This window comes from Larus michahellis, chromosome 7 (assembly GCF_964199755.1).
Source record: "Larus michahellis chromosome 7, bLarMic1.1, whole genome shotgun sequence".
NCBI classification, from domain to species: domain Eukaryota; kingdom Metazoa; phylum Chordata; class Aves; order Charadriiformes; family Laridae; genus Larus; species Larus michahellis.
In genome coordinates this window covers 29,845,690-29,867,628 of record NC_133902.1, presented here as the reverse complement: position 1 = coordinate 29,867,628, position 21,939 = coordinate 29,845,690, and the positions used below count along the sequence as shown (strand labels likewise).

General features: G+C 49.1%; 1 protein-coding gene across 6 annotated transcripts in view; it reads left to right on the top strand.

The window, feature by feature from the left end:
- NRP2 (neuropilin 2) overlaps positions 1-21,939 on the top strand; it is an 89,413-nt gene that overhangs the window by 9,566 nt on the left and 57,908 nt on the right. For all 6 annotated transcript variants that reach the window (XM_074594040.1, XM_074594043.1, XM_074594041.1 and 3 more), the window contains exons 2-3: positions 2,730-2,907; positions 19,281-19,462. In XM_074594040.1, coding sequence (XP_074450141.1) covers positions 2,730-2,907; positions 19,281-19,462 — 360 coding nt within the window. The remainder of the gene's footprint in view (positions 1-2,729; positions 2,908-19,280; positions 19,463-21,939) is intronic.

The window sequence follows — 21,939 nt, the reverse complement described above, 5'->3', positions numbered from 1 at the left end:
TTTTGAGATCAGGGCAAACCTGGGTTTCTGCTCCTGAGTTCATTTGTCAGGGAAGAGCAGGAGCAAGCTGGAGCTGACGCCCCTGTTCACATTGCAGTTCCCCTCCAACTGGTTGAGTTGCAACAGCTCACAGAGTATTCATAGTATCCGGCGCGAGTAAGGGGCTAGCAACTTCTGAGCGCTGGGTGATGTTGGTGGTATCAGCCTAGCGGGTAGCATGTGTGTGAAAGCTGGAGAGACGGGGAGGGGATGACGAGGTGTGGAAGTATTGACTGTATTTTCATTGCTTCGAGACTTTGCCCTTTCCAAGAAAAATAATCTGCAGCTTGAATATTTCTCTTTGCTGGAGGGGGTGGACATGTGTGCAAACGAGGTGTGAATTTTTATGAGAAGGTGTGAAAGTGCGTACATGAGTGAAGTGTGAATTACACGTCTATTTGTACGTTGATGTCAACAAGTCCGTGAATTTCTTCCTTCCACGTGAATGTCTCTCTTTTTCTCTCTCTCTCCCCTCAAACCCACATAGACACGTGTGTGGGCAAATATGCCTTGCTGAGAGAAGAGATTTGTGCAAGAACGTAGGTTTGTAAATGTTTGTGTGTTGAGCAAGCTCTCCTGTGGAACAAAACCAGATGTTTTTGAATATTCTCAGCTCTTCTGTGGTGGTGTTGCGATTTTTCCCCTCATATTTTTCAGGATACTAACAGGATTATTTTAAGAAAAAAAGAGAAGGCTGCAGAGATGCCTTTGGGTGTGTGAGAAGAAAGTTATTTTGAAGAATTAATGTGTTAGAGGGCATGAAAAATACGGAGGAAGCTGAGATAGTGCTTTTTCACGGCGGAGGAAGCATTGCTCCCCCATGAAGAGCCCTCCTGTTGTCCTTGTTCCTGCACAGGGCACGTGCATTTTCTGCAGGCAGCGTGCAGGTAGTGTGCAGACAGGGTGCAGGCAGCAGGTTGTTTATTCAAAGTGCTTTTTTCCAGGAAGCATTGCCACCAAGGGGTCCTGCTTCGCTCCTGCTGCTTGCGTTGGCTGTGACAAGAGGGCAGTTTGAAGGAGGGCTGGGATGTCCTCACTGAGAGCAGGCAGGCTTGTGACAACCTGGCAGGGGACACACACCCCTGGGACCTGGTGGGCCCCATGGCAGAGGGACAGAGCCAGACCTGCGGCACGGGGTTGAGCCCACAGGCTTTACTTCTCCTGGGTGGTCCTGGGGCTTTGCAACGAGTGCCACTGTGGGAGGGACAGGGACAACCCTCAGGACCAGGGCAGTGGGGAGATCTTTGGCTCGGAGAGCCCATGGGGCATGGGACATGTGGTTACTGTCCTGCACCAAGGGTGATGTCCTGTGCCTCAGCGCCCTTTGAGGCACGGGATGTGCCTCTGTCCCCATCCCAAGGTGTGCACATCTGGGCCCTAGGACAGCCCACCTGCACCCTTCTGTGGGATCATAGCTCTCTGGGACTGAGGGGAGGCTGTGGGGACAGCCCCACAGTGAGGACAACCCACGAAGGTTTGTATCCTATGTTGTACCCCATTGCTTATTGTCAGGGAGGGGTAAGCCTTTCTACAACATGGATCAGGGTGACCCTCTATTATGGCCAGCCTGCCCTGTGGAGGGACCTGGGCTTTGCTGAGTTTTACCCATTTTGCTGTTTTTGTCCATTTTGCTGGGTGTAAGGAGGCAATGCTGTCTACCAAGGGCAGCTGTGTCAGCCTGTGGGGCTGTGGCGCTGGGACGGGCTGGTGGCAGGGGAGGGTGGCACGTGGTAGGGGGCCCATGGAGAAAGGGACTTTGTTGGGATTTGTAGTGCGTTATCAATTGACCCTGTGATGCAGATTTTCCTCCCAGCAAGTAATGCAATAATAAATTTGATTTGCAGCGTTCATGAGATTAAATGTTTTTTTGAAGATGAAATCACCCTCCAGGGCCTGTTCTAACCCAAAGCTGAGAGTGCTTCCTCCACTCACCACGCAGCTGTTGCCAGCCATTTGCGGGCTAGCCCCACAAAACCGCCACTGCTGATTATCCATGTCTGCAGTTCCAACGGCTGGGTTAGCTTGAAAGGTTTTGGGAGGCAGGAGGCCAATCTGCCGAGATGGGGTAGTGGGGGCAGGCGTGGTTGAGGAGGGAGAGCACAACGAGTGGAAAAGGGCTGTCATGGGGCTGTGGACGGGGGCCAGGAGGGCTGGACGCTGTCCTCAGGTCTGCCACTGGCGGGTCTGGGCTTGCCATCAGCCCTGCTGTGCCTCGGTTTCCTTCCTTGGGTGCAGCAAAGCTTTCTGCACTCCTGCAGCTGGATCAAGGGTTGTATGCGTCCAAACTTCGGTGTCTCCTGAGGCAGCTGTGGGAGACTGCCACAGAGCAGCTTGCTAAGGAGGCAAAAGAAGGGATAAAATGAGGCGGCTCCAAATGATCTGATATCAATCTGTCTCTTACTTTATGGCTCCGTAATTGCCTCGGCAAGAGCATTTATTTCTCTTCTCTGGTCTGTGTGAAATGTGGTATGTATGTGTGGCAGGAGGTGGAGGGGAAAAGGAGTAGGTTTGTTGTGTAGAATAATTGCTCTTGCCCAAAGATTAATATGAAATATTAGAGTACTAAATGGATGTCAACAGCCGGGAGAATGGCCTTTATCAGACCACCCCTAGCAGTGGCCCAAAGGGACCGACTCTGCGTGGCTGATGTCGGTCATTTCAATGCCTTTTTCCCTTCTGTGTCTCCGCAGCTCAGCCGTGCGGGGGCCGCCTGAACTCCAAGGATGCCGGGTACATCACCTCCCCGGGGTACCCCAATGACTACCCCTCCCACCAGAACTGCGAGTGGGTCATCTACGCCCCTGAATCCAACCAGAAGATTATCCTCAACTTCAACCCTCATTTCGAAATCGAAAAGCATGACTGCAAGTAAGAGCCTTCCTTTTCCTCTCTAGTACATAGTCACCTCCTCTTCCCACTTTTGCCTAGCATGTGAAAGCACACATCGTCCTGAGTCCCTGTAGCCCTGCGTCTCGTTGCCTTTCAGGGGAAAGTGTGCCTCTACCAACTGGATGGTTATAAGATGCTGCTTTGGACACATAAGATGAGCTGACTCTGGATTGGACTGGTGGTTCTTAACTCAGCCTGATATCACCTGAAAGCAAGAGCAAGCTGGCTTTCAGCCTATTTTGACTTTGGTTCAAAGGCAGCTTGTTTTTCTGTGTTAAAGTGGCCTCCCTGTCCTTTTAAACTGTGCTGGGAGAGCAGAGCAATTTCCTGGAGTGTAACTAGGCAGTGATATGGCAGAGAGTGCCCTAGGGCTGGAGACTCAGGCTTGGGCCACGTGAGGCTGGGGGCTTGGCGGGCCTGAGCTGTTTGGGCTGGATCTGACTCTCCACAGTGCTTATTCTGCTGCGTTTGGTAAACTGGGGGTTTAGTTTGGTTTGCTTTGCGTTTTTTTCCTCTTTTCTTCTAAGAAGGGACTCGGAAACTAGATGTCCGGGAAAAACAATTAACAGCTAGTAAAGAATAATTAATGGCATCAAAGGGCACCATAAAGGGCTGAGTTAATAACATGGTCTCAGCAGACGTATAAACCTGTGTGTTTAATCTGGAATCCACAGCCAGCTACGGGGATGCCTGAGCTGTGAAGGAGCTTGGGGTCTCCTAAAACAGGCCTGACACAGCAGTCTTGCCAGACACGCTGGTCCTGTTGATTAAAAGGGGGTTATATATGGAGAGGGGAACTCTGTTTTCAAAAAGGACAGAGGGACAGGGGAAGCATTTATGGGGCTGTAGAATCAGTCCTGTGGAGAACAAAGAATTCAGCATGGGTTTGATGATGTACTGAAGGTTATGAAGTGTAGAGCTGGATCCTTAGCTACCATAAATCAGTGTACCTCCTCTAACTCTAATGAAGGTGTGCTGATTGATGTCACTGGGGATCTCATCACCCCCTATAGATAAAGCTTGGGCTAATAAGGCTTCGAGCACCATGAACTCTCCCTGAAGTCACTGTGTGTGCAAGGCGTTTAGAGCTTTGCAGGATCAGGCCTGTGTTTAGAGAGAGGGGAAAAGGTAGAGAAAGGCTTAATGTGGGCATAGATGAATACACCAAAGCCTCGGCAGTGCGCGTGAGAATGATGGTTGCTGTCAGATTTTGTTATTGCTTGTACAGGCTGAACTGTATAGCCTTCTCATAGGTAATCCAGTTGCCCCAAATTCACAGTAATAAAAGCTTTATAGGCCTATATTTGCAGTCTGCAGAGTATGTAGTATGTATTGGGAAGGGCAGGGGTTGAGCCTGGGCAGGAGGGACTCCAGCTTCTGCCTCTCCAAGGTCTTGGGCAAGCAAAGCCAATTTGGTCAGACAGCCAGCAACCCCCATGGGCACCTGGCTTTTCCTCCATGTGTAGGAAGCTGTCAGTTTTAGCTCTGAGCACTTTGGACAACTCTTGCCATGTTTGGCTGCCTGTGAGAGGGCGCGGTCTGGTCCTGAGCTGCAAGTGGTGTGTGCTGGAGGGACTGCCTGAGCGTTGGAGATGATGTCCCTTTGCTGCTTTCTACTTTGCTGTTGCAGATCTTCTGAGGAGCTGCTACGTGGTCTCGCCCTTTCCCTTTCTGCATGTACATGCACAAGGGAGCCTTTAGTTAAAGCAGAAAGGTTTGAGTTGGAGGGTTTTGGTCCATGTGGGGCATGAATGGAGGATTTGTCAGGGTTTCTGATTCAGCTCAGCTCCTGCGGCAACATTGCTCTCTAGAAACCAGGTATTAACATCAAACGTCTCCTGAAAGTGAAGTTTGCCTGCATCTCTATCCCCTCAGCTGCCACCTGTGTGCAAGTGAAACAGGGTTCATCCACAGTGCACTTGGGCTTCTGCTGGCCACACGTATGAGCTGGGAGCCAAGCTGACTTTGGGTGCCTGCTCCCCAGAGCCACCACTGCAAAGGTGTGGATTTGAAAGAACTTCATGAACAGTGCTTTACAGAAAGCATAACCAAACAAGTGAAAGCAGTGCATGATAAACAGTGCCTGAAAGAAAATGATAGGAGGGAGATTCTTTTAAATTTTTGCAAGTGACCTAGCAGAAGGAGACAATTATTAACACTGTGTAATGCTTGGGCATTAAGCAGTACTAATAGGTGACGATCTAGTAATAAATCTCATGTGAGCATCAGAGGGTATTTTATGAAGAAGCAAAGGCCTCATTGCAGCTGCAGGTGGGAACCTTAACAGGAGCAGGAGTTCAACATCAAAGAAATATAGTCCAGGGCAGAGCCCTTCTTTTGACATCTGATCATTAATATAGAGCATATTCACACAAAGGTGACAGGCTGATGAACCCCGCTGTGGCACCCTGTCTCTGGGCAGGCAGGGTTCCCTCTACTCTGGTATTGCTACCTGGCAGCTATCGGAGCGGGAGCGGGGCCAGTCTGTGCTTCCAGCTGCCAGAGGTAAACACCATAACCCCTTCGTCTGTCACTTCTTCCTTCGACTTCTCATTTTACCTTATTAGGCTAAAGTTTCTCCCTCATAAAGCATAACATTTACATTCCTAAAACCCATTCTAAGGCCTACAAAAATATCTGCAAAAGTCTTTTTAGTTTTACTGTGTTCTTTCTGGCCTTCCTTGTGTCAGTTTTAGATTTCCCTTTGGGACGGGAGGTGTTTCCTCCTGTGTTTTGTACAGTGCCTGGCACCCTGGGGACCTCTGCGGAAAGGTCAGTGATTTCCCCTTGCCGGGCAGCTGGCCGGAAAGGGCCTGCGTACCTGCTGCTGCCCGGACGCCGGAGCAGTGAGAGCAGGCTGCCGACAGCGGCTTCGGCAGCCGGCCCTCGCTGCACGGAGGCGGGAGCGTCAGATGGGGATGGAGCTCGGAGATGGTAGCCAGGGGCGGCTGCTCGGTGCTGATTGTTGCTATTGTTTTTCTGGAGGCACATCTGGGCTTCTGTTTTTCAGCTGTGTCCAGCTGCATTAAGAAGTAACTGCACTCCCACCATCACCATTATGAAAGGAGTAATTGGGTGTAATTGAAGCCCCAGAACATATTTCTCTCTGTCTCTGTGCTTCACCCATGTTCTGAGTAAGTAAGTGCCTTACTTTGGGAAGGCACTTCAGGTTAAGAAAATTGGCCTCCTCCTGCCGTTATGGCTCTTGTGCGCCAGCACAGCAGGGATCCCTGTTGTGGGAGGGTGGGCACGCTGTGACAGGGAGGATGGGACCCGGGCTGCTGATCGCACTGTCCTGCAGCCGTGGGGCCACAGCAGTAATGGCAGAGCCAAAAGGGAAGTTTGATGCTCCAATAAGAGACCTGCCAAACTATTCGGAAATAATTGTAATAGCCCGTCTGCTTGCTGTTTCTTCCTCTCCGTGCTGCAAGCGCAGCTGTTGCTCGGACACTGCGACCCCGCACTGTCAGTATCTCCTCTCTGAACAGGGAAGTGGTATCCAGTGGAAAAGAGGACACTGCTACTGCTGTGGTGAAATTTTTCTACTCCCTCCCTGCATGGCATGGTGGTAGCTGGGCAGCCTTGTGTGTGCCGGGGTTTATCTGTGATCCCAGGAGTGACCTGAACCTTTTGCAATAGGCGTGCAATAGGGGAGGCTGGCCCCCCACTCGCACAGTCCACGTGGCCATGCTGCCCGCTCCTTCCTGATTGCCATTTTGCCGTTCTGTCTGCGCTACTTGCTTGGAAAATCCAAGTCAGAAACCTCAGCTCTGTGTGAATCACTACATTTGTAACCACCTTTTCCATTCGTGCTTCCCTCCCACTGCTGGGCTTCTCTTTGGACCATTAAAAGCTCCCTCCCGAGATTGGCTACTGACTCTGCCATCCCCGGCCACACTCAGGCTGACTCTGCCAGAGGATTAGGCTGGGCGGAGCTGCCGTTGAGTGCCGGGACGTTGCAGTACACACATGGCAGGGGCACGCTCCCTCCAGACTGCAGCGGATGGCCTCAGGCTCCCTCTGCAAGCAGAAGACCTTTCAGCTGAGTCATAACATCTGCACCAGAGGAACGTTATTTTTTTTATTTTTTTTTAAAAAAGCCTGACTGATAATCAAACTGCGCCAGTGGGTTTTTCTGTGGTCCTTTCTAACGCATGCTGCAGCAGGATTGAGATCAGTGGGATCCCTGCCTAGTAAGGATTTGGGGGACTGTTGCCGTGGCTCGCAGCCCCCTCTGGTGGCACATGCCAAATGCTGGTGAAGGTCTCTGGAGACAGGGGCCCGCAGTTCCAAAACCGTGCAGGAGCTGGCAAATTGGAGACAGCCCAGAGCGGCGCAGTCAGGCTCTTCCTCCTGCCTTTGGCTCCCCATGTCAAGTCCTGGGGGTTTCCAGAAACAGGAACTGGGGCCACTGTAATGAGGAAATTTATGTGTTTGTCACCACCTCGTAAGTGCCACGGTGGTGCCAAGAGAGTTGAACGAAGTTCAGCAAACTGATGTATGCTGGATACCGAGCAGGCGTGGCAGGAGATGCCCCTGCTCCCAGCCTGAAGGGCAGAGGGGACCAAGGTTTGGTAAAGGAAGACAACATGCTCCCAGTGCCCATCTCGCAGAGCGCTGCCTTCCAGGGGACACTGGCAGTAACGCGCTGGTGTTCCTGGGCCACAGTACAAAGGGTGAGGCATGTGAGCTCAGCTAGCCAGTGAAGGCCTCTTGTGGCAGCATGGCCCTCTCCTGTGCTTCCAGGAAGCTGGGCACTGGAACAAAACAGTTCTGCATCCTTCCTAGAGAGCAGCAGAGATGCTGGCCCAATTCCCTCGCTCAGGTGTCAGGGGGAGCTGCAGCCAGCCCCAGTGCCCACAGGCAGGCAGGCAGCTGGTGGCTGCAGTATCCAGCCTGGCGCTCTTGACCATCTCCTTCAAACAAGAGCACAATATTGTAAGAAGCCATCCTTCCACCGGCAAAGGTTAAGAGTAGACAAGGCAGCAATTATGGACAGCTAATTAGTAAATGCTTTGAAAAGTATGCATAATTAGCTTATTAGTAAACATTTTAGAAATAATGCAGTTCATCTTGAGATTGGGAAAATGCTTAGAAAAGAGAAATACTTTTGAAGCACTACAGAATGCCAGGGCTTGGGAAGGTTCTTTGCTGGGATGCAAGGGGAAGTGACTGTGTCTCCTGCGGCACTGTGCAGAGGGGAAGTCAAAGATGAGATGTTAAGGAAGGCATTTACTTGCTCATACATTTGTGGCATGGGTAGCCAGAAGCAACATTTCTAACGTACAGGAAATAATTCAGTCTGGGTAACATGACACTGCAGCTCAACTTGTCTTCAAATGAGCTTCTACTGTTTTTTAACTCTGTCCAGCATCCGCTATATGGTTCATAATTCCCGTCAAGCCCGGGTTATTTTCCGAAATGAAACGTCAATGAATGTGTTAGCTGTGACGGTGTTCAACCAGTACATGAGTTAACAGTTCAAGGTTGTTCACATCTCTCCTCTCTGCTGCCTATCCGCAGAGCTGCTCAGCCTACGGCTGTGCTTCCCGGTGCCTAAGACCCTCTCCCTGGAGGGACAGGCCGAGTCCAGGCTCTGCAGAAGATGATGGCCTCAAAGGCACTCTCCTGGGGTCTCCTATGTCCCGCCGGCTCACCAATATCCTGTGTGTAGGAGTCAGATCTGGTTTTGCACCTTGTTTCCTGTTGGCATGATGACAAATTGAGGCCCAGCTGGTGACACTGGGAACAATAGCATTAGAGATAGAGACCTCTCCCCCTCCTTCCTGCTAGAGAGGAGGAGGAGGTAGTGGTGGTGTACTCTCTTCTTACTCAGCCTCTCTGGCCACTGAGGGATGCAAAGCCCAGTAAAGGCAGCAGGAGGTTTTACCTTGATTTCCACAGGAACTAGTTTAGGCTTTTAATGAGCAACTGTTTGCCTTAGCTACGTGCAGTCTTTTTAATGGATATCATCCCTATTGTCAGGCTGTAACAGGGGAGTGGCAGACTCGTCAGCAATATCAGGGCTGGGAGTTGTGAGATTTGGGTTCTTCCCCTTCCCTGCTGTCGATTTACTGTTCCTGCTTTGGCAAATCGCTTTAAATTCCTCGCCCTATAAAGATGAGAAGACCTGGGCATCTGCAGGCAAAAAACCCAGCCTAGATCGCAACAGTGCATTGCACACTCTCCTCCAAAGGCTGCCGCGTAGCAGCATCACGCAGGAGCAGGTCAGAGCGCTGCAGACGGTGATTGGTTCGTTCCCAGCCTTTTCTGGCCGGGTGTGAATTCTGCAATTAAATATGAATGCAAAATAAAAAGAACAGACTGCGAAGAGCAGACTGAAAACAGAAGAAATTTCTGGTTGCTTTTGGCCAGAGCTCAGCACAGAGCTTATTTGAAAAAATTGGGGGAGGTTAGTTTTTAGTCTGAGACTAGTTCTCCCTTTTCTTTAAATCAAGCGTCTGCACACCACCATTGAATGGCAATGTAATAATATGTTGCAAACCACAGTCTGGTGATCCTGGAATTCCTTATAAGTTAATAGCAGTCATGGTCTACTAATCACAGCTAGGATGTTTTAAGCAACTGTCTTTGATATATCAGTTCAAACACACCATAGAAAGCCTTCCTTATGCTGGCTTAGCAAGTAGATCAGTAGAATGTTAGAAAGAGCGAATAACCTGGGGGTTTTTGTGGTTCTTTTTCCCCCCTCGAATCCCAAGGAATTATTGCGATCTACGTACAACATTGCTGAGCAATCTCAGTCCAGTAGTATGGTAATAGTTTTAAAGTAGCGCTGGGTCAGACATGGAGATATTAGTGTTTAATAAATTGCTAGAAGCAGACCCTGATGCAGCGAGGTCTGATAGCAGAAATCCCATGCCAAAGACTTAGTCCTGTTACAAACAGCACAGAAACTGGCAGGGCAGTTGCCCTCAGTGTGTGCTGTGGGTGCCCCAAACATCACTTCTTGCAGAGGTACAGAAGATACTGTGGTCAGTGTGAAGAAGGGTGCGTCCCTGTTTTTTGAGGTGGGATCTCCCTTTGCTGAGACAGGCAGCACGTGCCTGCTGGCAGTGGGAGAGCCCCCGCGCTCAGCCCCGTGCCCGCTGGGGCCATGCCGCGTGCAGGGTGTTTGCATGGGAAGTGCTCAACGCATTAGAAACCCCCAGGGAACCCTCAGAGCTGGGGTTGTTGACGGATGTCCAACAAGGAGTAGGACCCCCCTGCCGCCAGCACGGGAGTTTGAAGCATGTGCTCAGCTTCCTTCCTCTTCTGTTGATGTGAGGTTTCATTTACATTGTTATTTTGCAGTGAAAAGGGAAGGTGTAATGCCTGGCTCTCACACGTTGTTCCTTTGGTAATGCTGATGTTTGGCTGATAATCATGGCCAGGAACAAGGTCTGGGATCTCCATCAGCAGAGGGGACTGACTCACCATTGATCTGTGTTCACTGCATCTTGTTGAAGTTTTTTGACCCATTTGATTTCTTAGGTTTTCTTTTGTGAAAACCCTCTGATTTTTCTGCCGTTCAGGAGCAAAACATCTCTCTGTGTCTTTAAATATGGCAGATGGGGATTTCTTCAGATGTCCAATAACTCAATTGAAGGAGACCTCAGGAGACCTCTCCCCTTCCCTGTCCCCCTTCTCAGCCTGTCTTTTCATCTGCAATCTGGAGATGTAAGGGCTATAGTAATAGAGTGTCAGAGGAAGTAATTGATTCATCACACGCCGAGAGAGGAGTCTGTTGCCTTCAGTGTCAATGGAGCTGAACCACAGCCTGGAAGGGTGAGGGAGGCTTGTAAACACTCCATGGCTGAGCTGGCAGGACAAAGCAGACACACTGCCGTGGCTGAGCGAGAGGGTGACACAAAAGGTTGCTTCAAAGAAAATCTTCCTGAACAAAGCAGTGGTGGGGGCTTTGTTTGTGGGAGAAACAGGGATGCTCCCATCCCCCTGTTCCCAGAGCGCATTAAGGAGAAAAGGTACCGACCAGCTCCCTGCAGCAGCCCACTCCCTCGTCTCTGCCTCCCTCTTCCGTCTCGAATGGAGCTGCCTCTCCGACCTGCTGTCCCAGGCAGGACTGAGCTCACCTCAGGGGTACCGACCAGCCCTCGCAGGCGGCTAGTTCCTCCCACATCCCAGATAGATGCCGCTGCCCCCGAGACCTGGCCGGAAGGCCACCGCTGCTGCAAGGCATGGTGTGTGCACAGCACAGTGCTCACCCTCGTCCAGGCATTGATTGTGCTCAGACCCTCAGCAAGGCTTGGTTCAGATGGCTGTTGAGCTGCAAGTGCCCATATTTTGGGGGGAGACGGAGGTAGGAGATGCTGTGCTACTTACACAGCATGCAAGGAGGGATCAGGCAGGTTTGGTGTGCTGTTTGGCCCAGAAACCGCTCTTACTACAAGCTGGCACGGTCAGGTTGTTGTGGAAGTGCCCAAATAGCAGAGGCTGCAGGCCAGCCTTGGCGGCACAGCTTTGCTTACTTGTGCATCGGCTAAGGCAGGAGCTGGGCTGTGAACAGGCTGTGTCTGAGAAAGCGCAGGGTCAGAAAGCCACCCCATGGTGGGCCAGTCCTAGGGAGGCCGTCCGTCATTAACGAGGGACGTAGCCAGCCAGCAGCATGAGGGTGGGCTGGTCAGGGCTCTGTTCTTGCAACCTCCTTTATACAATTGGTGCTTAATGAGGTGTTTGTTTCGGTTTTGTGCTGAGAAAAGCCAGTGCAAATGAGTGATATGTGGAAAGCTGAGCTGCAAAGCTCCCATCTGATCCCAGTTATTACCAGCTCCTTCGTTCTTCATGGCATGTTGTGTCTAAGGCCATGACTGATACCGTGCCAGCGAGATGCGATGGGACATCCCTCACTATGGCTCCATGGAGGGTGTTTTCCCCGGGAATGAGGCTGGCCCAGCAGAGCATGTGAGCATCCCCTAATCCTCATCTGCATGCACTAGCCAGTCCCCAGACCATCAGCCACTGGAGCCAGCCTGGCCCAAACTGGTCTCTGTCTATCACCTGGACTGCTGGGCACCGGATCCCAACAGGAGATGAAAGCCTGTTCCCCTCACTGCAAAGCGAGCAAAGTGGACGTTTGCCCCCTGCCTTCTGCCTGCTCTGCTACTTTTCGCCAGTAAATTTTCCTCTTGTGGTTGTTATCTTTTATTATACCCATTTTTTTTTTCTTTCTCTTAGTGATCAAGTGCCTGTGAGTGGTGACAGGAAAATGACATAGAAACCAAAGTCTAATTTTTTCCACAGATGGATTGTAGCAGAAGGAGGAAAGTGCAAATGCACTTTCTCAAGTGTCCTGCATTTTGGGGTATGAAAAGGTTGTGAGTTGCCTCAGTTCCCTTCGAGCAGCAACAGAAGGCAGAATGCCACGGAAAGGGGGGCTATTCTTAACATGCTTCATATATTTTATTCCTGGTTTTACCATCATTTTTTCCCCCCAAAGAATACCCAAAACATCTTGCAACAAAAGACCCCTGTAGCTAAAGATAGAAGGGTGAGGAATTTATAAAGATGGTTTTGGAGACAGAAATAAAATTAACAGCCATGTGTAACTCCTGAACAACAGCCTGCAGAAAACCCCTAAAGTGCACATTAGCACATCTTGTTTTCTTATATAATGAACGGTTTTCCAGACATGCCCCAGATGAGAGCACTTCTCTACTCCAACGCGCCTTTCCGCAGTGATCTGGCAACACAGCTTGAAGAAGGCAGCCTGAGGATGAACGGCAAAGTGTGGGGGAGCCTTTGCTCTCCTGTCTCTGGGGGGGCAGCGGCACGCAGCAGCTAGGAGCTGAAATTCCCTCCTGAATCAGAACTTGCCACAGGAGCAGTTTGCAGCTATGTTTTATTCTTCCCTTTGCAAGATGTATTTTGGCTACCTTTTTTTTTTTATTTTCCGCATAAGTTAGCAGTAACTGCTGAAACACTCTTCCCATCAGTGGTGCTTGTACGGGGGTGAAAACAACCCAAGAAGTATAAATAGAGGCTATTTGTAGTTTCCATTTTTTGTCTTCAAGGCATTTTTGAAGAAGTTTTCCAATCTGTTAGGGTTATTTTCTTTCCCTCTCTGTCTCTCTTTTTTCTTTTTCTTTTTTTTTGACTGACTGGATTTTTCTCATTTCTCAGAAATTCTGGTCAGACTTTTGAGGAGAGATAAGAAAATAATCCAAAGCACAGTGGAATGATTACAAAATCCTACAATACTGTGATTACACAAGATGTAATGGGATGCATCAAATTCAAAACAAACTTCCGAGAAATCCTAAGCAATTATGCCCCCCCCCCCCCCCCAGGCCTGGTTCTTCCCCTGCTGCCATCAGATTTTGGTCATTTTAGTCACTGAAATCCCTTAAGATGCAGAGCAATGATAGCCTATTTTTCTCTGCTGTTGCCAGGGGTGGTTATTTCCATCAGGGCAAAACAAGGGCAAGCTCTGCCTGCTCTCTGTGCAACTTTTGCCTCAGCATGGACAAAAATGGTCCCACAAGCTGCGGACTGAGACCAGATTCATCTCTCCGATGTTCAGCCACCCAAAGTCCAAGTCCAGTCAGCGAGAGTGCTTTAAACTACCTCTGTTGTCAGTGCAGAACAATTAAACTCATCCCAAACTGGGTGCAAGGAGTCTGCCTCTACTGAGAGCAGAGGACGTTTAGTAGGCTAAAGCTACATATGATACAGCTTTTTATGTACATATGTAAAAAGCTTTTTTAGGTCTGTGCACAAATCTGTCTATGAGGACCGATTCTATTCTCACCCCAGGATAAATTAAGAGTGATTACCCTTAAAATGATGAGTTACACATGTGTAAAACCAGTTCAAGTCAAAGGAGAATCCAATTCATCTGCTGTATTTATAATTAATTACTCTGATTAAGGGCTGGCAGCTAAGATCAAACTTCATTGCTCTTGTTTCATCAGACAGCAGAGGTGCTTGCCTCTGCTATCGCAGCTATGAAAAAAATACCATTTTGCAGTAGCTTCTGCAGCAATGTAACCTTTGAAGGGTATGTCCTGCAGTTCCTCAAGATTGTATAAACATCACAGAAAAGTTTTCTTGTCTTTCACAACGTAACCACCCATGAAATAAGGATTTGGTTTGAAGGTGGCATATGAAATAGCATGAAGATGGGTGGTGACACAGAAAAATCGACTAAGCCAGCTAGCATGTAATGGACATTAATTCTAGCCGCCGCCTTGATTGCAAAACAAGCACGGAGCTGCTGGTTCACCATTTCTTAACCATCTCTATACTGCAGCTGCTATTTCATTTCTAAGAGCGAGCCTTTTTTTAGGGGATGTTTAAAAAACTTTATGCCTCTAATAACATTTGTAATTTCTGAGAAACAAACTACCTGCCACCTTTTCAAAGGGAACAATTGCATTTCCCAGCTGCCGTTGTGGCTAAGCAGGTTCCCCACACCCTGCCCCAGCTACCTGCAGAGTATTAACACCTGCTGAATTTCACTAGAATTGCAGTTTCTCTTCCTATTCTCAGCAGATGCATTTGAGACATCATGACATAATGGTTCAAGCAGACCAGGGATCTGGAAGGCTCAAGTCAACATGGGACATTCCCAAATTTGGGGCTGTTGGCATGCAGTCAGTACCTATTTGTCTCTCTCTCTATCTAGGCCAGACTCCTCCAATATAATATAATCTGTCTAATCAAGGCTAGTTTTCTATTTGGCAGTGCTGCAGATTTCCTCTGTGACCTTGGGCCAGCCACTGCTCTCTGCCTTCCCACGTCCTGGGGTCTTGGGAGGATCCCATCATTATTGTTTGCCAGGTGCAGTCATGAACCCCATGGAAGTGCCTATAAATAACAGCTCCAAATGAAACATTGGGGAACTTCAGGTTAGAGCCTTGCAGCTCTCTCCGGCCCTGGCAAGCACTGGAAACCAGGCTTAGCTGCGTGAGAGCCCTCACCTACTTGAAATCATAGCTCTGCAAAGACACTGAGAAAGCTGCCAGCTAGGTCAGAACTTGGTCTGGGGAGCCAACCCTCCTCGGGCTTTGGAGCAAAGCTTGCACAAGTTTATGCGTTGGGAGGGCTCATATTATGGCTGTAAACATATGAATTATTTATCATTTGTATATCTCCCCATCCTAAGCTCATGTCCCCATAATGTCCTTGAAGCATATTTCAGTGGGGAAAGACTCAGCATCTCTTAGGAGCTGGGGCTGAGCGGCAGTAGGTTTGTTGATTGTGTGTGGAGCAGTATGAGTCCCAAAACTGTGCTTTGTGCTGAATTGTGTGCCTCAGGAAAGGAGCACCCAGAGGAATGGTGCGGGCTCTCCGGTGCTGCTCCCCAGATGGGTCGCAGCGTTTCTGGAGCTCACCAGTGCCTGGGTGGGCACCTGGGAGGTCTGTGCTGGCCTCGGGGGAATGTGCAGCACAGCTCAATGGCCAGGGAGCAGATTAGCTAGTTCACAGCAGAAAAGGACTGAAAAGGTGGAGGCCTTCTCATAATCACTGCAATTGGGGCTTGTTTACTTTTATTGTGCTTCACAGCCTTTTTTTGGACAGCCAGCGGCAAAGTGGCTTAGAGAAAATAGAAAGGAAAGACTGGGAAGCAGAGAGGGTTGACGGGAGGGAAAAACAAGCAAGAAAGCATGAGTAATACAGGCATTAGAAGTGCTTTATAATTAGTTTATAAAAGCTCTCTTAACATCAGCAAAGCACTTTCTACTAAAAATCTTTAATAAAAATGCAGCAATATTTGTAAGCATTGTACATTTTCCATTTAATTCTTTTAAACAGCTCCAAGAAGAGCATCTAAGCAATGCGTTTCCCTCCTTTCTCAACCCCCTCTTGTCTGGGAAGTTAAAAGCACTTCAGCTTAGCCTCCCTTCCTTAAAACTTCCTAGTGGAAGCCTCTGTTTGAGGTAGTTTCAAACCAGCTGGCTGGCCTTCCCGCTCAAGCAATAGCCGAAAATATCCTGTTGCTGGAGGACCAGCCAACTGCGGCCACCATGGCCGCAAGAAGACTTGGTTAATCCAACCCATACTTGTGCGTTATGGATGCTACACCCTGCCCTCACATATTTATGGTTGGCTCGTTTTGGAGCAGTGCCTAGATGGGGAGAAGTGGCCATGAAATGTGCTTGGAGATGGCGGCTTGCCCAGTGGAGGTAATGCCAGAGAGGTCAACCCACAAGGATGTCGGTGCACATTGACCGGAACAAAGGGTTTGGTTATATGAGTGAAATGCAAATTGCTGGGCACTGGATGCCATCGTTGCATAATGTGTCCCACCCAGCTGTGCCCTAGTCTGTAATTATCTCAAAATGCTGAGAGTAGGAAGCATCCCCAGGGTGGGCTTTCTTCTTTCCTATTTTGTTTCTTGTTTTTCACACGGGAGGAACAAAATCTGGAAACCATGCTTAAGCTTAACAGAAGCAAAGGTCTGGCCAAACTAGATTTTAACATGGTCAGTGACCCAACATAAGGAGAATGGGGTTTATCAGCTTGTTTGATTGTGGGCCAAGGCGTGGACACGACTGAAGCACATGATGTCAAGAGTCTCTGGTGGGGTTTAGCCGGTGTTCTTGCTGAAGTCTGAAAGTTTCATGGTTTGGCCCGAGTGTCTTTGGTGTTCATTTTGAAAGCCTAAAGTTTAATTGCTATGTTGGAGAGGAAGTAGGTGCTCCTGATCATCTGGGCAGGAGTTGTCTCCTGAGTGTAACATTTGCCTAACTCACACTGTTTATATGACCTGAAGAAAGAGGGCTTTGCCTCATGAGGAGCAGAGGGCTTGGGCCAAGACTTTTTTAACTAGGGAAGAAAACTCATGCATTTATGTTCATTTTACATTTGGCAAAAATGATTCCCTGACCTTCTCGTAGGGGCTTTTTTACTTGTTTGTAACATTTGATTTATTAAGGATTAGCTCCAGTAGGAGAAAGCTCAGTTAGATGCTTGGATGAAGCCAAACAGGGTTTAATTCAGAGAGGCAAATATTTCCTGATGATTTACTTACCAGATTCATTCTTTTAATTTTCCATTTGCAAATTGCCCATGAGCAGATTGCAATATTCCCAAATTGTATGTATTATTGGAAGTTATTCACCCATTCAATAAGCAAATATTTCTTGGTCCAGAATGTGCTTCACAGCACTGGGTGGTTTGAGGAGCCATGTGGACAGTGCTAGGATGTTTGGTGTGTTGGCTACAGCAGAAGCTGTGATCATTACAGTCAAGTAGTTGAAGCCATGTACTATGTTGGCGAGTTATAACCCCACGAGGACACAAACAGATGTGATTCCCTGGGATGTAGCTAACCTCTGCCTGTGCCATGCAAATGGCAGCTTTTGTAATCCTCTCCCTTAACAGTGTTTTGCCAACATTCTTTTTTTTGCCAAATTAATATTTTGCTACATATTCATGATTTCACTAGTAGCCGGTAGTCCTGCGGCACAGATGTGTACTTCGGATGTGGAAAGGCTGCAAGCACACTGAGAACAAGTAGTTATTTAGAGAACAAAATGTCCCCGCTGCTTGCTCAGTGTTACTTTAAACAAATAGACAAACAAGGAGGAAAAAATTCTACTTAAAAGAAGCACTAACACTACCATGTTCCTCATCCCTGGGGAGGCAGTGGGATCAAGCCACACATGATGGACATTAGTGAGGTCACGCAGGGTGCTGCTGGACGATGTCAGGGTAATAAGGGGTCACGAGGTGATAGGGAGCTACACAGAGCTGAGCAGAGAGCAGAGGAAACAGATCTTCATTTACATCAATGTGCATCCACCCACCAACCAAGCCAAATTCTCTTCCTGCGCGAGTGCCTCTTCTCAAGACCACTTGGATTTCACCTTGGCCAAGCCAACTGAGTCTGTAACGAAGTTAAAGGCTGGGTGATTGCAGCTAGCTGAGTGCTTGGTCCAGCATAGACAGGATTTTATCTGCAGGCATTTTGCCTCTGGCTCTCAGCCTGATTTAGTCCCAGAAAGGAGTGAAACCGAAGCCGTCCAGGCCATCTTTCTTTGTGGAGGAGCACACTGAGTTCCTGGAAGTTTGTTTTGAGATTGTTGCCTGCCGATGTGTGCTTTGCAGAAGAGGAATGAGTCACATGAGGATCATCGCTGTATCCAGCAAGCTACTTCTCCTTTCAACTCTCCATTCCCAAACAGGAGATCTTGTGACAAAGAAGAAAGGCAGATTCCTGGCAGCCTGGAAATGCTTTTTTCCTCCCTGGCCCCATGAGAAGAGCTGTAGCATGTTGTTCAAACAGGTTGATAGAAAGTGAATAAACAGTCGGAGTTGGGCAGTTTCTGTAAATAGCAGCGTGCTGGCCAGAGAGGAGAAGAGGGGCGGGAGAGCGCGGGTGTTAGAAAGCAGCTGAAGCACAAGATGTTCACGTAAAAGCTGTTTGTTTCTTCACAGCACGCAGAGACTGATAACTACCTTGCCATTAGTCATGGCCTAGAAAATATGAAAAAATATGAAAGAATCTGGGAGTTTCACCTTTCAGCCAGACTTTGCAACAAGTTTTTGTCTCTGCACCGAGAGGCAGTTCTTCCAGCCCTTCACATTCCTTCCCCAGATCATTCAGATGCCCAGGAGCCACGTCAGTGGGCAGGTGGGACATCTCCAGGTAGGATTTAGCAAAGGCAGGTTGTGGTTACAGGGTATACAAGGATCAGGCAATAGTGAATGTGGTTACCGAGCTCAGGCAATAGTGAATGTGGTTACCGAGCTCTTACGCAGCACTTCTCATCCACAGAAAACCTTTCTCAGCGCTTAATAGAAGAGGATCAGTATTACGGTCCAAGTGATAAGTAAGTGTACTGGCCATGCTTGTTAAAGGACCAGTGTGGTGTCAGACAGTGCACAAAATCGCTACCCGCTCACATGGATTGAACATTGACTATGTTCATTCTTGGTGCATGCTTGGCAAAATCCCACCTGGATAGTGGAATAAACTGAGCTGTGCTAAGTAGCAGGATGGCACTTAAGGAGAGAGGTAAGGGAAGAAGAGCAGCCCCGGGAGAGTTGTATCTGAGCTTCGCCCATGCTGAAGGAGTATTGGGGAAAAGGAGTTAAATTTTATTCTAAATTTTGCATGTTGCCTCTGAAGTTGAAGTGGATGTGGGTGCAATAAATTAATGAAGTGAGGAGCGACAGAGGAGGAGACTCAAATGTAGCCAGACAGACAAAAAGGAAAAATGTACTGGGGAGGGTGTGGTGTGGTGTGAGTGACGGAGTCCCAGGTGCCCATCTGGAAGATGTTCTGTAAAATATGCAGATATAAAGAAGTGTTCTGTGTTTGTTCCTGGCATCCCGAAGCATCTCCCTGACAGATGGTTTGACTGCCATTTCACCTGTCTCCACAGGTATGACTACATCGAGATCCGAGATGGGGACAGCGAAGCAGCAGACCTGCTGGGCAAGCACTGTGGGAACATAGCACCTCCTACCATCATCTCTTCTGGCCCCTCTCTCTATATCAAGTTCACCTCGGACTATGCACGACAAGGTGCTGGCTTCTCCCTGCGCTACGAGATCTACAAGACAGGTGAGTGTCTGAGTCAGTGCCTGTCTCTCAGGCTGTTTGCCATGATGATCTTCACAAGGAGATGTCTTTGGTCACCTTTTCAATATGATTTTTAGCATGCTTTACAGAGATAAATGGCTCTTTTTTTTTTTTTTTTTTTAATTTAAGCAAGTCTGCTGCATCACATTTGCAAGAAGGTAAAGATATTAGTGGCGCATGATAATGCATTTTTGGATCACAGTGTGGCATCAAAAGCAGGGTTCCTCGTTAAATGCTCTCTTGTATTCGAGGCATTTTCTTGTATTCTCCCTGGCATGTGTGGAGCTTGTTAGGGCTAAGTGGGGATTGTCCCTCCGTTAGGAGTGCATGGAGCTCCCCCTCCTGTGGAGCTGCGATTCAGGGCTGATCAATGACACTGTGTTTTCTCTCCCTGGAAGTGGGGTTTGTAACTGGGGAGCTCTGGTTTTCAAGGGACTGCTGTCAGCAGTGCTGTCAAGGGTCGAGACGGCGCCTTTCCAGGCAGATATAAGAGGAACTATTCATAATTCTGTTTAATACCGAACTATTATTGAGGAAAGGAAAAGCTGCTCAAAGGCCTTTTAATAGTGTTTCTGTCTAAATATTTGCCAGAATTGTGTGTCTGGGAAGAAGGAGGCTTGAGAAAATAAAACCCACTCTGTGCTTGCTCTGTGAGTATGTGTGGGTGAGAGAGGTGTGCCTGTGCACCGAGGGAACAAGAGTGTGCTTTGCATGGGGACGTGGGCACCTGCCCTGTGCGCACATTCCTTCAGTGGTGTGCTGGAAGAAAACACAAATGCAGCTTTCACGTCATCAGATCCAGCACAAGAAAAATGCCTGTGCCTGGTGAAGAACCAGAAAGGTAAGCCACAACCGTGTGGCTTGCCAAGCCTCTTCAAAAGGAAGGCAGGGAGCACAGGCACCGGTGCCCAGGGGCCCTGGCCCAGCTGCGCAGCAGGCAGAGGTGTGCAGGCAGCCCACAGCCTGGTCACAGGTAGATGTGAACGTGGAGATTCTGCTGCAAGAGGATGGGAATGGGACCCCCCAAATTCATTGTGAAATGCTGAGGACAGGCAGTGTCTGGAGGTTCAGGTGGATGAGGAAAGTGCTGTTGCTGGTGGTTGCCTGGGCTGTATAACTGGCCATCGAGCTGTTGTGGTTCAGCCAGCTCACACGGCTATTTGTTTATTGTTAAGATGCAGGTTAGTCCAAAAAGAGTTCAGTGGTTCATCTGGCTATTGGGGTTTGCTGAGGCGAGTGCCTGTGTTTGGGTGGGAAGACTGCCGACCCACCTCGGCCTCCCCTGTCTCTCTCTCCCTGCACATGCAACCCCTCTGTGCCCAGCAGACTGTGCTGGGTTGTGCTTGTCTTCACATCGGGTCCATGCCCTGAGTTGGGGCACAGGGCAGAGTGGAATGGTCCAGCTGGCTGAGGTGGCTAGGCTAGGCTGAGTGTGGCTGTGGGAAGGGATGGCAGGCAGGAACCCTGTCTGCCTGGGTGAGAGCCAGCAAGGGGCCAAATTAATGGGAAAAGGAGATTTTGTTGCTGCTGGTAGGGAGGGAGAGGAAGCAAGGGCTGATGTGGGAGGGAGCGGATGTTGGATGGAGCCTAGAGCTGAGTTTGAGACCTTGGTGTAGGTCCCTGCAGAGCTGCCCTCATGCCTGAAGCGGTGGTGGGGCTCTTATAGCCAGCAGCCTCCCCCACAGGCAGCCATCCTCTCCAGAAATAGCCATGCTTTCTTCCAGCCACAGCCCACGAAATCCAGCCTGGCAAGGCAGCTTTTGGCACAGGAGCAGAGATGAGCCTGTGATCCGGGAGCACCCCAGCCCACTTTGCCTGCCCAGCCCCTCTTCCCCCTGCCCGGGACTCCCAGGGAGGGCGGTGGGCAGCGCGGGCTGCGGGGCCACCGTAGTACAAGCAAACCCTGCCTTTTGTTTGCAGGCAGGCAGGCATGGGCGAAGCTTCCATCTAAGCAGTCACAATAGCCAGCAAGGGTGTCACCAGCTTTAAAGGTCATCGGATTGTCATTGTCTACATCAGTAAAGGCAGTGTGGCTGCAGCTTCTTTCTTTCTTAAAGGTGACCTAAAAAAACCAACTCTTTTCAACTGAGCATTTATTTCCACACCTTGTGCTAAATTTCCCTTATCACGGTGTGAGAGTGAAGCAATCTGCATACAAACAACTGCATACCAGTCTTTGAATCCCCTGATGGGTATCAGTCAGTGGTCTGTGGACTGACAAAAGAGCCGCCTGCCCTGGCTGGTCCAGCCTCCTTGCTGCTTGCTTTGTGAGTCAGTTTGGCAGGGCTGGCCTGAGCTCTCCATCGCTGGGCATCAAAGTCTCCTCTCAGGCTGGTTTTTGCTGCTGAAGCCAGCATGACTCATGTTGATTATCTGCAGCTTCCCTATAAAAAAACCTGATCGTTGTGTTTGCTGCTATCAGACAAACTGTAGACAAAGATGCCAAACGTGATAAGAGC